Source organism: Patagioenas fasciata, chromosome Z, assembly GCF_037038585.1.
Source record: "Patagioenas fasciata isolate bPatFas1 chromosome Z, bPatFas1.hap1, whole genome shotgun sequence".
NCBI lineage: Eukaryota > Metazoa > Chordata > Aves > Columbiformes > Columbidae > Patagioenas > Patagioenas fasciata.
The window spans coordinates 7,734,830-7,747,387 of record NC_092560.1 but is presented as its reverse complement, the minus strand read 5'-3'; the positions used below and the strand labels follow the sequence as shown (position 1 = coordinate 7,747,387).

The 12,558-nt window shown below is 39.3% G+C and overlaps 1 protein-coding gene across 2 annotated transcripts in view; it reads left to right on the top strand.

Moving 5' to 3' along the window:
* Positions 1 to 12,558, top strand: part of RASGRF2 (Ras protein specific guanine nucleotide releasing factor 2) — a 127,049-nt gene that overhangs the window by 28,603 nt on the left and 85,888 nt on the right. For both annotated transcript variants that reach the window (XM_065860561.2, XM_065860560.2), the window contains exon 2: positions 11,546 to 11,652. In XM_065860561.2, the coding sequence (XP_065716633.1) occupies positions 11,546 to 11,652 (107 nt within the window). The remainder of the gene's footprint in view (positions 1 to 11,545; positions 11,653 to 12,558) is intronic.

The window sequence follows — 12,558 nt, the reverse complement described above, 5'->3', positions numbered from 1 at the left end:
CATAAACTCCAAAATCTTTGTTACTGACAGGCAGTCTGTTAAATATATCACAGCTATCATGATTTGGAGATCTGAGAAAAACCTGAAAACACATACTGTAGTTGTAGTTGAGCAAATAACTGAAATATGAATGTCTGCTTAAGTAGATCTTTGATAACAAATACAGTAAGATGAGCATCCTGTTTCTAATGCTACTGGGTTTATAGCCTGGATATAAATATTTTTATTTTACACAAACCATGAACACATTTCAGCAATCTCCAGCCAAATTTTGAAAAACAATTTTCAGCTCACCGCTTGTATAGTACAATTCAGTTCTCACCCTTCATATAAAACGTTAGTGGATGTGACACTCTTGTCAGTGTGAGGTTTTCATTTATACATGCAAGGTGGGTTAGTTGGTTGGATTATTTTTGGTTTACTGGTACAGCATGTCTAAACAGCTTCACCAGTTAAGGAAATTTCAGTGAATCCTCATACAAAACCAGGGGCTGACAATGGATAGACAGAAGTTGAGATAATACTACTGAGGATTAGGGAAGGGTTGTCTTACAGACTGAATCATCTTAATTGTTGCTTGGCCAAGGTGAGGTGTGTTTGATTTTTCTTTTTTTTTTTTTTTGGTCATTGATGAAAATTGGAGAACTTAAAGGATAGCAGTTAAAAGAATGTGTATGGAAATGTCACAGAAATGTGATCCAAATGTTTCTCAGTGGGTGAGATATGGCAGGACTGAACCACTGGGTTTTTGATGTCCAGACATGAGGTAACCACTTTCTTGCTCTTTGTTTCTGAGTGTACTCTGTATACTCAGGTGATTTTGAGACAAACCATTGCCTGCTAAGTCCCGAATGTCCAGGTGTGCTAATAGGCTTACTTATAGTTCCTTGCAAATGGGCAAGCACTACTTTTCTACTTACAGTCCTTATGGATGAGGCTGGGAAATGTAAGTCTAAGGAAGAACTTGTTTCTATGTGAGTTATGGTTAGAGAAGCGCTGTTTTCACCTCTGTGGAGCGCATGGACTTCTTGAATGCTGTTCCTTGTCCTCTTGAGTTTGGTCCAGGTTAGTAGACCAATAAGCACTCCTTTTGGTGGTCTATGAGTAAATAGAACGTGGAGGTCTAGGCGGAAGAACATGCTTCTGGTGCTGGAATATCTTTCTCTTGCTTAAAACTAGATTCTGTCACTTTTCTTCCCAAGCTTTTTACTAGGTTATATCCAGGCTCCAACCCTTAGTTAACCACAGAGTAGGGCTGTCAGTGAGTGTGTTGACACCAAGAAGACGTTTTTCCAAGACATAAATCATTTCAGGTTTGATAGGCAGTTTTGAAAACATTGCATGTGGCTCTTTGCAGTGGTCTTTTATTTTCCATCAAAACCCTGGCAGTTTCTGGCCCTGGCAAGTGGCCTGTGCCAGCCTTGTCCCTCGCCTCACAGAATACTGCAGTTGATTGGAATTTTGAGTGTTTGTTTTTTCTGAAACTGTTTATAGATAGAAATGATTATATATAAGAGAGATGTAACAAGGTCTAGGATGTGCTGACTTCTTCTTCTTGTTTCCCTATCATATGTTGGCTCACTTCAGGAAGAGAAGCTCTGTTTATAGCAATCGTGAGTTGAACTCATTTACAGCAGATCTATATTTGAGCATCTTTGCACTTGTCCTTGTGTCTATAATGGGCACCATAGTTCTTACATTGTAGAGGAGTTAGAAAATTAGTTGCTGCCTGTGAAGAGCTTTAAAAATGACAGATCCTGTGTTTCTATCCACTTCCTAGAAATTAATACTTCAAAATAAATTGTTTATGTACATGATTTGGAGTAGGTATACATTTTTTATTTTTAAGTATGTGTTTACTGAGAAACCCAGGCTTCACTCTTGCAAACTCTGCAGACCCAGCCTTCAAAAATTGAGGCCCCTTATATAATTTCATTGTTTACCTGTTTAGTAATTATTTAAAACCAAGCCACATGATTTTAGTAGTGAAGGTGATTTAATACCTGGAGCAATTGTACAAGGGCTTAGATAGGTTTTTCATTACTTTTTATGTTAGGATTGATTAAAGAGGTTCTGGGGCTCATCTTGATCCTTGTGTGTTTGATGCAGGAGCTGTCTAGTGAGGTTTTTCTGGCCTATATTACATCAGTCATCAGACTAGGAGGTTGTAAATGACCCTTCCAGCCTTTAAAGTCTGATCTTTTAATTAAAATACAGGGATGTCTTTTGTAGAGCAAAACAAATACTGAAGTATTTCGTAGCTGAATTAATATGGAGGAGCTCTCCATCATTATCAGGTTTCGGACAGGAAAGCTGGATGGCAGGTGCTCTGGCTGCTGTTTGGACAAGGAGAGCAAGGCTGTCAGTACATGGAGAAAGGTTACAATGAAGGCGAAGGAATGAGACATAGTAAAAAAAACCAAAAACACCAACAACCAAACAAAACCCCCCCAAAAAACCCAACACCACAAAACCAACCAATGAAAAAACAAACAACACCCAACACACAAAAAACCCAACCAGTAGTCTAACTTCTGAACAATACATAAAGCTATCACTGATTACACAATTCCCTTTTGTCTCTTTCTAACCATTTTTCCCATCTGTCCTTTCTTTGTCACTTTGAACAGCCCAGTTTTCTGCTAATACAGCTGTACTGTGCTTAGGTGTGAGTTAGGGCTGTAATCTTGACTGCCTTTAGCTGTGGCACACTTGGGCCGAGACCGGGAGAACTCTGGAAGGGACTAATTCCCACCTTTTTGGCCCTAGTGAAAAGATGCAGAAGTGGAGGTAGACCAAGAAGTGAGGAACTGTGCCTCCAGCCTCCATGCTAGAATAGGTTATCAGTAAGAATAATGGGATTTCCATGATACTTTTCCATCATTTGCACAGGAGTAATACAAAAGATCATGGTCCCAATATGTACTTGGCCATCTGTTGAACTCTCCACATATAGGTTGAATGTGTGTCCTGAAAATGTCTCAAACTACAATTAAAGCTATCTCTTTAAAAGAAACAAACAACTATCTCTCTAAAACTATCTGGACTCGATGATCCTGAGGGTGTCTTCCAATTGATATTCATCTATGATTCTTTCACAGGAGTTTACCTTTGCAAGCATAAGGACTATATTATAAAGAAACTGAAGACTGGAAAGGATCTGAGGCAACATGTGTTTTTGCAGTTGCTAAAATCTAGATGGTTTATTGATAGCAAGATCTGCAGACTTGAGTCTTTTTTCCAGTGCTTGGGAAGATGAGAATTCTAGGAATGGGACTGAAGGCATACAGCAATGAGCAGAGGGATACCTATACCATTGAATGTTGGGAGAAATTCTGCCTGCCTCTTGGTTTAGGCAGGTTTTATTTGGCTGTGGTTCATAGAAAAGAGTTTTCACTTTATAGAAATTAAGTCTATAGAAAGTATCTTCAGGGCACAGCTAATGCAACAGTCAGCTCAAGAAGTTAGATGTAGAGATGTGCCAGTGTGGGTCCCAGAAGACCTTACATGTGGGAGGAGAGACGGAGGATAGGCTGGAAGGCAGCAGTTCTGGGAACGCTGTGGATGTTTATCAGTGAATACACTGGCACTGGGGTGCAGCCTTCCAGGTCCCTAAAAACATTAGGTGAGGGGTTTTGTACATTGCTCTGCTAGACTCAGGCATGGTGGTACAGTGCAAGTCCCAGGCTGGTGGCCAAAGAGCCTTTAGGAATCCTGTCTCATATCCAGAGTTGACAAAAAAAATGAGAAGCTTAACCTGATTGTCCTGGATTCCAGTCATGTACCTTCATTATAGGCCTGATTTCTGTTCACTGTAAGGCACTGGAGACAGCAGCAGTAATGAGTGTTGCAGGAAAAGGGAAGATGTCCTGCAGTTAGGTAATGCACAGCCTTCTAGGAGAGCAGCTTGTGGTTTCTGGCAGGAAATTCCCACTGGACAGTGTCAAATGCATTTTGAGATGATCGTACCCTTGTTCCGTTTATTATTAGTGAATAATTTAGCTACATCAGCTTCTGCAGACTTTACTTTGTGAAACTTCAATTTGTGTGGCAGAGTTTTTCCCTGTTGAACTACTGATGAAGTACAAATGGTCTGCATTGAAAAAATAGCAGATGGGGCCGTATTAGCCTGATTGTCTCATCCATGAAAACAAATGCTATAACTGTGGTAATTTGGCAGAATTTTAATGCAAGTCAACAGAGTTGCAGGAGAATTAAGGTCTGCAGTGACCTTTGTGTATTCCTTGATCTCTGTTTTAAATGCAAGTTGGATATGGTATTTTTTAATCAATACAGTAATTTTATAAAACTGCTGATTGCATATTTAAATATAATGATCTCAGAATGCTGTTGCTTTTGGCCCAGACAATATTTGCAGAACAGCTCAGTAAGGTGATTCACTGTCAGATGCTAGAATAGATTTTATGCGGCAGGTTGAATCTTGATTAATCCAATATTGGTAAAAGAGGCAACGATACGTTGTGTCTACCATAAATTTCAAGGTGTGTATATATATATATGTGAGTGTGTCTGTGTTTAACCAAAACCCAGAACAGATACCGCAGCCCGTCTTTGAATCTCCTCAGTGTGGGAGATGGAGATACAAAACAATGCCTTCTAATACGTTCTTGAGGCAGTGGCTTGACAGATAAAAGCCCTTTTCTCATTTACCTCTAGAAGTTTCTTCTCTGTAGTCTTGTTCAATACCAGATTTCTATCTACCAGGGGTGATGAAATAACATTAAGATGATAAAAAAACCTCTTGATCCCTGGGTGACACCATGAAGAAACACAGAAGCTGAAATACTGCAGTGGCTCTCTACCAGTTTTGCAAACCACCTTTTTTTCAAAAAGAATCAAAATCAAACCCAATATATGCAAGAAAATACCAGACAATTCCTAAAAGCCAGCACTTAATGAAAATGCCAGTGTATTTTGTTTATAATACAGTGTGAAGCAATTTAAAGGATTTAAAAGACGCACATACCATCAAGTGAAGCTTTAATTAGTTCCCGTGAGACTATGAGAAAAGCTTTATTTGAGTGGACCAAAGATCCAGCTAGCCTAATACCCTGTCTCACACTGTGGCCATGAGGACACGCCAAGGAAGGCATCAGCTTAGACATATATTTTACTTTTCCTTTCCTTCTCCTCTGAGACCACTTTAAGCTTCCAGGCATTTTAAGCTATGAGGCTGTTTGAATTCTGAATATGTGAATTCTGTGTGTTCAGTAGCCCACAATTTCTGTACAGTGTACTCTCTAGTCTCCCTACAATCCATGAACACTTCTACATTTATCACTTCCTTTGTCAAGGAGCTCCACCAGCTTACTACCAGTTCCATGAAGAGCCACTTATTCTGTTTGTTTTGAAGCTTTTCTATGACATTCACTTAATTGGTTGGTTGGTTGGTTGTTTTTTTTTGTTTTTGTTTGTTTGTTTGTTTTTTGTTGGGTTGGGTTGGGTTGGGTTGGGTTGGTTTGGTTTGGTTTGGTTTGGTTTGGTTTGGTTTGGTTTGGTTTGTGGGGTTTTTTGGTTGGTTTGGTTTGGGTTTTTTTTGGGGGGGGTGTTTGTATTTGTTTGATTTTTTAAAATTATTTTTTTTAATTGGAAATAAAACAGAGCAATAGATCCCTATCTCTCCATTCCATGTCTCGGTGATTTTGTAGGTCCGTGTTGTATCCGCAAAGTTGTTCCTTTCTTTGTACTGAAGAGTCTCAGCTTATGTTTCTACTTACAGGGCTATCTGATGTGGACATATGCAAACCTTTCCATACCACTTTTATCTTCTTCTGAACCTTTCCTGTTTTATGTTGCACTTTCTGTGATGGAAGGTCCAAAGCTACTAACAGTATTCAAGATATTTCGTAGTGTAACAGACTTGTCTACTATGGTTTGCTTTTTTGGCAGCTGCTGAGCATTGGGAGGGTGTTTCTGCAGAACTTATATCACAATATTACTTCTGAGTGGTAGTGCCAAGCACAGAGCCCATCTTTTCACCTGTGAAGCCTGCAGTGTTTTTCCTGCGTGTCACTTTACATTTGCTTTCAATGAATTCCATCTGCCATTTTGCTGTCCAGTAACTCAGGCACGTTGAGTCTGCAGTTCTTCATAATAGGTTCTCATCATTACTGTCTTGAATAATTAACAAAGTTTGTTATCCTTTGTAACGATGGTCCCAGTCCTCAATGCAGTTCCCTGAGGAAGCCCTCTGATGACCTCCATTTATTGTAAGAACTGACAGATGATCCAACATTCCAGCTCTGTTTCTTAGCATTTGATCAGCTTTTTTTTCTTCTTTTTATCCATGAATGGACGTTTTAAGTCCTAGATGCTTAAGCATTTCCCTAAAAATCTGTCAAAAGCATTTTGAAAGCCATGTCATCGTAGTACAAATGCTTGTTGACCCCTTCAGAGAACTCCACGAGATTTAGAGGAGATGTCATGCTTTTACAAAAGACATACTGACTCTTTCCAAGTACATCATATTAATTCTGATGTCCACTAATCTTGTTCTCATTATAGCTTCTCCTAATTGGTGTGATACAAACATGAAGTGCATTTACTTCGTAGATCTCCCTGGAAACCTTTTAAAAAATTGTCACGGTTTTCACCCTCCTGTCATTATTCCATTTTCATGCTAATTTAACAACAATGGGGTAAGAATTTCCTGGCTGTGCCAGTGGCACAGCAAGTCTTCAAATGGGACAAAACCCAACACTGGCATTTACCTTCACTTGAATCAAGACACAATACTCTTCTTCCCACTAACATGCTGTTGATCAGTGATGGGGAAGGATTGTTGTCTTCTCCCCAAAACATTTCCCTCATCTCTATACGCACATCCTTTTGCACTTGTTCCATGTTAGGGATGCTGTCTTCTCCCAAACATATTCCATTCTTTTCCTCTTACCACAGGGTGGAAGACATACAGAATACACATAAAGTTTTGTACTGAGGAGCTGGGCAAAATACTGCCAGTAGCACACCTCTGAAAACTTCATGTCCTTGAATAGTACAAGCTGCTTTGATTTAGACTACAGTTTGCTGCTTTTCTTTCAAGGATTATTGAGAACTCTTGAATTGCTGCAGTCATTGTTCTCTTCCGTCCAATAATTTACTAGCACTTAAGATTGCATACGGGTTTCCAGATTCTGAAATGAAATGTCTTTTGAAGTCAAGAATGAGAAATATTTTTAGTGTGTTGTCTTAAGTTTTAATTAAATACCTCACCCACCTTTTTTAGCCTCAAAGGTTTTTAACATGCCCTTGTAAACATCTGATAGCGAATATAAGCCTTATAGATAGAGCAAATGATTAAGCTTCCTCATGACTCATATCGAAGACAGACATTTATTAAGACTCGTCTTTTTTGTTAGCAATTTTGATACCCAGACGAGCATTTCATGGTTGTTTTGCATTCAGTCTCCATTCTTACCAATATAGATGGCTGGAATTTTCTTTTTAATTGATTTTTGACATTCTGGCTTGAATGATTAGCCCAAGACTGTGCAATGAGTGACTGAAAGATCAGGAAATGGCATCTAACGAGGTCACGCCCCATTTAATCTTTAAAAATGGTGTTTTTATAGTATAGTAGGAAGGAATTAAATTTATGTTTAGTAAGAAAAGTTTAGGGAAGAGCTGTTCATAGACAAGTCCCTTTTACCACACTACAGTAATTTACAAGCCCACAATACAAAAAAATCTCATAGTCACCGTGAAGTCCTTCGAAATATAGTGTAAAGGCTGTATACCATACTGAGGGAAGAGAAAGCTACAAAACCACTGTTGACACATGCATCATTTTTCCAGTATGAGTTTTTCCATCCAGACCTTTAAAGCTGGCCACGTTTACCTGGAGCTGAAGGCAGGAGCTTGCAGTAGGAATTGTCAAGCAGCGTTACTATCTAGGGTGGCATCTTTTCTGCCTGTGACATACAGGAGCACCACCCTGGTAAGTACTCACTCTCCTCGGTCCTTCAGTGTTTCAGTAACTCTGAATTGCCAGAAGTATCACCACTAACTTAAAAATGGAAAAGACACATTGGGCTGCTACTACTTGGGGATGAAAAGGAATAACCAATGAAACATATGTAGTGATAAGTTGTCAGGGGAGAGAAGATAAGAGAGAGGATGGGAGATGTCCTCTGAGGTTTCCATGTGAGGTGGAGGGACAAGAACAAGCCGTGGGACCATCCCCACAGCTTGGAGAGCGCGGTGACTCTCACTTCATGAACAGCATTCTGCTGCCAGGACATTTAGTCTTAAGGGTGTGTGCATTGATGGAAACTCTACCGCACTATACCATAAAAGAGGAGATTTTTTATAGAATTATTACAATTGGGGGGTTATTTTGTTTTGTTTTATTACCAGAACAGTGCTTGTTTTTTCCCCTTGGAAGGCATGGCAATTTCAGAGCTTTTGCAGCTTTATCTTGAATCCAGCCACTATCTGCAAAATTTTATAAAGACAAAGCTATGGTGTGAACTGCTGTCAGTGGGGAGCCCAGCAGAATATCCAGTGTACTCTGGTACAGGGCTTCTTTCATTCGTTGTTTTAATCTTGTTCCAGTCTTACCCCTGAGCCAGAGGTGTCCATCAGCTCATTGCACAGCCTTTCATTTTCACTGTGGGAAGAAACTCTGATGCAAGTGATGTAGTTGATGTAAATGTGTCCTGCAGTTCTTAAATATTTACTGTCATGACTTCATGAAACTAATAGTGTGTATGCAGGAAGGTGGTTTTTACCCGTTCTGTAGAAATTGCAGTCATGTGGAAGCCAAGCTGTTTAGCAGGTTGAACGACCACATTAAAATTATGTGTCTGTCTGTATATATATAAAACCAGATATGTATGTGTATAGACCCACTCACAAGCATAATCAACTTGAAAATCTAATAATGCATCACAGATGCCACCTTATTATCTGTAGTAAATCAGTTTTGTAAATAAACAACATTTATTTTAAAAAGGGAGTTTGAGGATTACTTAGAGGTTATTTTTAGAGGCATGTTATGATATTTTGCTTGCACTTTGCTTATTCTATACTTAACTACTTCTGGGTAAATGATGTGATAGTTGGTGCTGATGCTGGAGTGCAATATGTATGTTTGGGGTGGAGAAGGTAGGTGATTTTTAAAGTAGCTTCTGAAAAGAAAAGCTTTTAATAATTTAGCTTCTGTTTCCATTGGGTCCAGTCCTACTGTAGTAGCCCTCTAAGTCTGAATTTGTGCATTTCCTTGGTCTAACTAAATGTTTACAGCATGCCTGTCACCATAGTAACTGTGCACCTCTGAATCTAAATTCTGTGACACGAGATCACAGCAAGTCTTAACTCAAAAGAGTCTGAGTTATCTTACTTTAAAATAAAAAGTAGAGAGGGCTGTAATATTGTGTCTCTCTTTAACTTTAATCTCTGCACAATGGGATTAAATCCATTGCTTGTCTACACTGCTGTCTCTATTCCGATTTTACATGTCAGCAGCTTTATGAAACACAAATAACTTGTTACATAAAATGCAGCTCCAAATGGTATGATTTCTCTTTAAATATACTTTTAAAAACACACTACTCTGGTTTATAAACAGAGCACATTTGTATGTAATCTTGCTTCACTTTTTCCTGTCGTGTAGGTTGTTTTCATCTGCACTGTTCTTATCTATTACTGTTACGGAGAATCCTACGAACCTGTTTAATTCATGGCAGTCAGGTTTAAGTGCATGGAAAAAACATAATTTTATAGGATTGTTCTTTCAATGTTTTATTGATCCTCATCTGGCCGCTGGAGTTGTTTTGTTTCTGAAAGTTAGTGCGACTAAGCATGAACTTTCTTTGTATAGGCTGTTAAATGTGAATACAGCTCCTTGCTTTGCCTTGTTTCTATTTTAATGGTCTGTTGCTAACCCTGCAGTACTTGTGGTCTTCTGTAAGAAAAGTGTTTTGTATATACAAGTAACAATTTTTAGTAAATGAATATTATGCTCAGATGAATAGTTTTGTCTTTATGGGATGCCATCATAGGTACTCATGTTACCAGCAAAGAAATCAAGTGCTCAAGTGAACCCAGGTGCACAGAGGCAGCTGGGTTTTGTAAATGTGGGGTCCCCAGGCACAGACCTCGGTGCAAATACCAGTGCACAGGCAGCGGCAGCAGCGCGATCCGCGTGCATCTGGGGTGTATCGAACTGCTCTGTGTGCAATGCACAGACGGCTCGTGTGCTCTGCAAGCACAGCAGGCTGCCACATGTTTCAGAAGGGGCCAATAAGTGGCTGAAACCGTCTCTCTTTATACGGGCAAAATTCATTATCAGTGTTGACAATGTCTGCAGCCAGCTCTCCGTAGGTAAAACTCCATCCCTTCTGTTTCTGTTTGTGCTTGTGCTCCTCCTGCCTTGGAAATGGCTTTTAATTCCGAGGTGTTTCATGTTTGCTTGGTCTCCAGCATGGTGTTTGGCTCAGAGGGGCTTTTTCAGCTGAGCTGTGGGCTTGACGAGGAAAGCAGAATGTTTGTTGACATCACCTCAGGTTTCTTACTGCTGTACACAATGGCTAATGGAGTGGGAGAGTGCCAATTATGTACCTCGCTGACTGGAGCGAGTTTGGAGTTTGCAGTTAGATCCCAGAAAGTAATTGCTGCCATGTGTGGTTATATTTGGTTCCCTGTTAACCAGGGTGAATGTGGAAGAGGGAGTGAGAATTTCCAGGTAATTAGGAGAACCGAGTGATCTGGTACAGAGCTATTTAGCTATAAGAGCTTCTGAATCACATCTGACGTAATAACCAGATGGTTTATATATGGGCAGGTCCCTCACTGGTCCCTCTGCCTGTGGAACAGCTGGCGTTTAGGTAGAATACTTTCTTACCTATTTTCATCTAAATTAGAAGATTTCTGTTTGCTAGTGTGTTAATATGCAAGCTATGCAAGATAAGATTTTAAATGACCAACCTTGCAACCTTGTGAAATGGGCTTTAAGGTAGCTTTAAGGTAGATGACTAGAGGTTCACCGCTCCACACTAGGTATTTGTATTATTTCTGCATTCTGAAAGCAGCAAAAACTTTCCTGAAATTCTGTGTTCTATGGAATACGCTATGGGCGAAGTCCTTCACATAAGTAAAGTGTCAAAGAATATGACACTTGTATTTCTGCATTCTTTGGAGGAAGTGGTGGCAGTACCAGATTTGGTGTCCCATGAGACCATCTAAGAAAAGTCTTCGGTGAGAAAATGCAAGAGGAAAAGAACTGCAGACACCCTGCTACGCTGTTGTATTTGAATGTAGAAGCTGCTTAGGGAATTACATTGTGTTGTCTTGTATGTGGGAGCTTAAGAACAATAACTTGCAGTCAAGTATCATGAAAGCTATTACCTTGATATGCAGGGGAATATGTTAAGGATACAGTTTCAACTTCAATCTATATTTCATGACTAATAGCTTCACATCGTTCACATCGTTTAAAAAATCAGATTTTTAAAAATTTTATTTTATATATCTATTTTATTTAAAAGAATTCATGAGCTTTTTTTTCTCTTGTTCTAATTTGCAGCATTACTTTACTGTTCTTTTCGGCCATGAAGGGCAGAAGCCACTGGAGCTCCGTTGCGAGGATGAAGTTGATGGAGATGAATGGGTAGAAGCTATTCACCAAGCTAGGTATGAAACTTAATTTTTAATCCTCAGATCCATTTTATTGTAAATAATTTGATAATAATTTGAAAATCTAAATTAACTCGCCAAACAGAAATAAAGGTTCCAGTGCATTAAATACGTATGACTTGCAATTCAGGGGTATGTTATCAGAAAAATGCCTGTATTATTCATGCTTATAACACTGTATTTTATTATTCATGCTTATATCCCTCTATTTTATCATTCATGAGTGACTGTGTTCTAACTGACATTAGTTCAAGAGGAATATTCTTTTATTGGAAGCAACTCTTAGCATTAGTCCTCTGTTAGAAGCAAGGTGTGTTATATGAATGAAGAAATAAGTGATCTGCCAAATGAATAAAAAGCTCTTATGCAGAAAAAAAAACATAAGAAAGAGGAGATCAAACCATTAGCATGATAAAGTGCAAGAAATAAAATTTCATCTCCAAAATGGAAGTCCTGAACAACAATCAGTCCTGCGAAAAGGGACATGGTAGGACTTCCAGCTATGCAGTAATCTTTCCCTGAGAAAAGATCTGTGTGGAGAATGGGCAACGTTTGCAGTATAACCTAAATGAAAATCATCTGATGGAAGGCTTGGGAAAAGGCTTGCTGAGGCAAATGTCTTTGCTGAAATGCACTTTCTCCAGCCGCCTCTCATAGACATTCACCTCATCTAATCTCCAGTGCCATGGTAACACACAAGGAACCAGGCAGTTGTCTGAGTTGCTTAGGACATGAGCCATGTAAACAGAAGTGATTTTGCTTTATAACTAAAAATGAACACTGCCTGCTAGTAGATTTTAATTTAGAACTTGTGAAATGAGGACTTGCAGCTCTGGGTCTTCTGTCACCTGGGTATCCCGTCTTTGGATCTGCATCCTCTTCTTAGGGTTGGCACCTAACTGA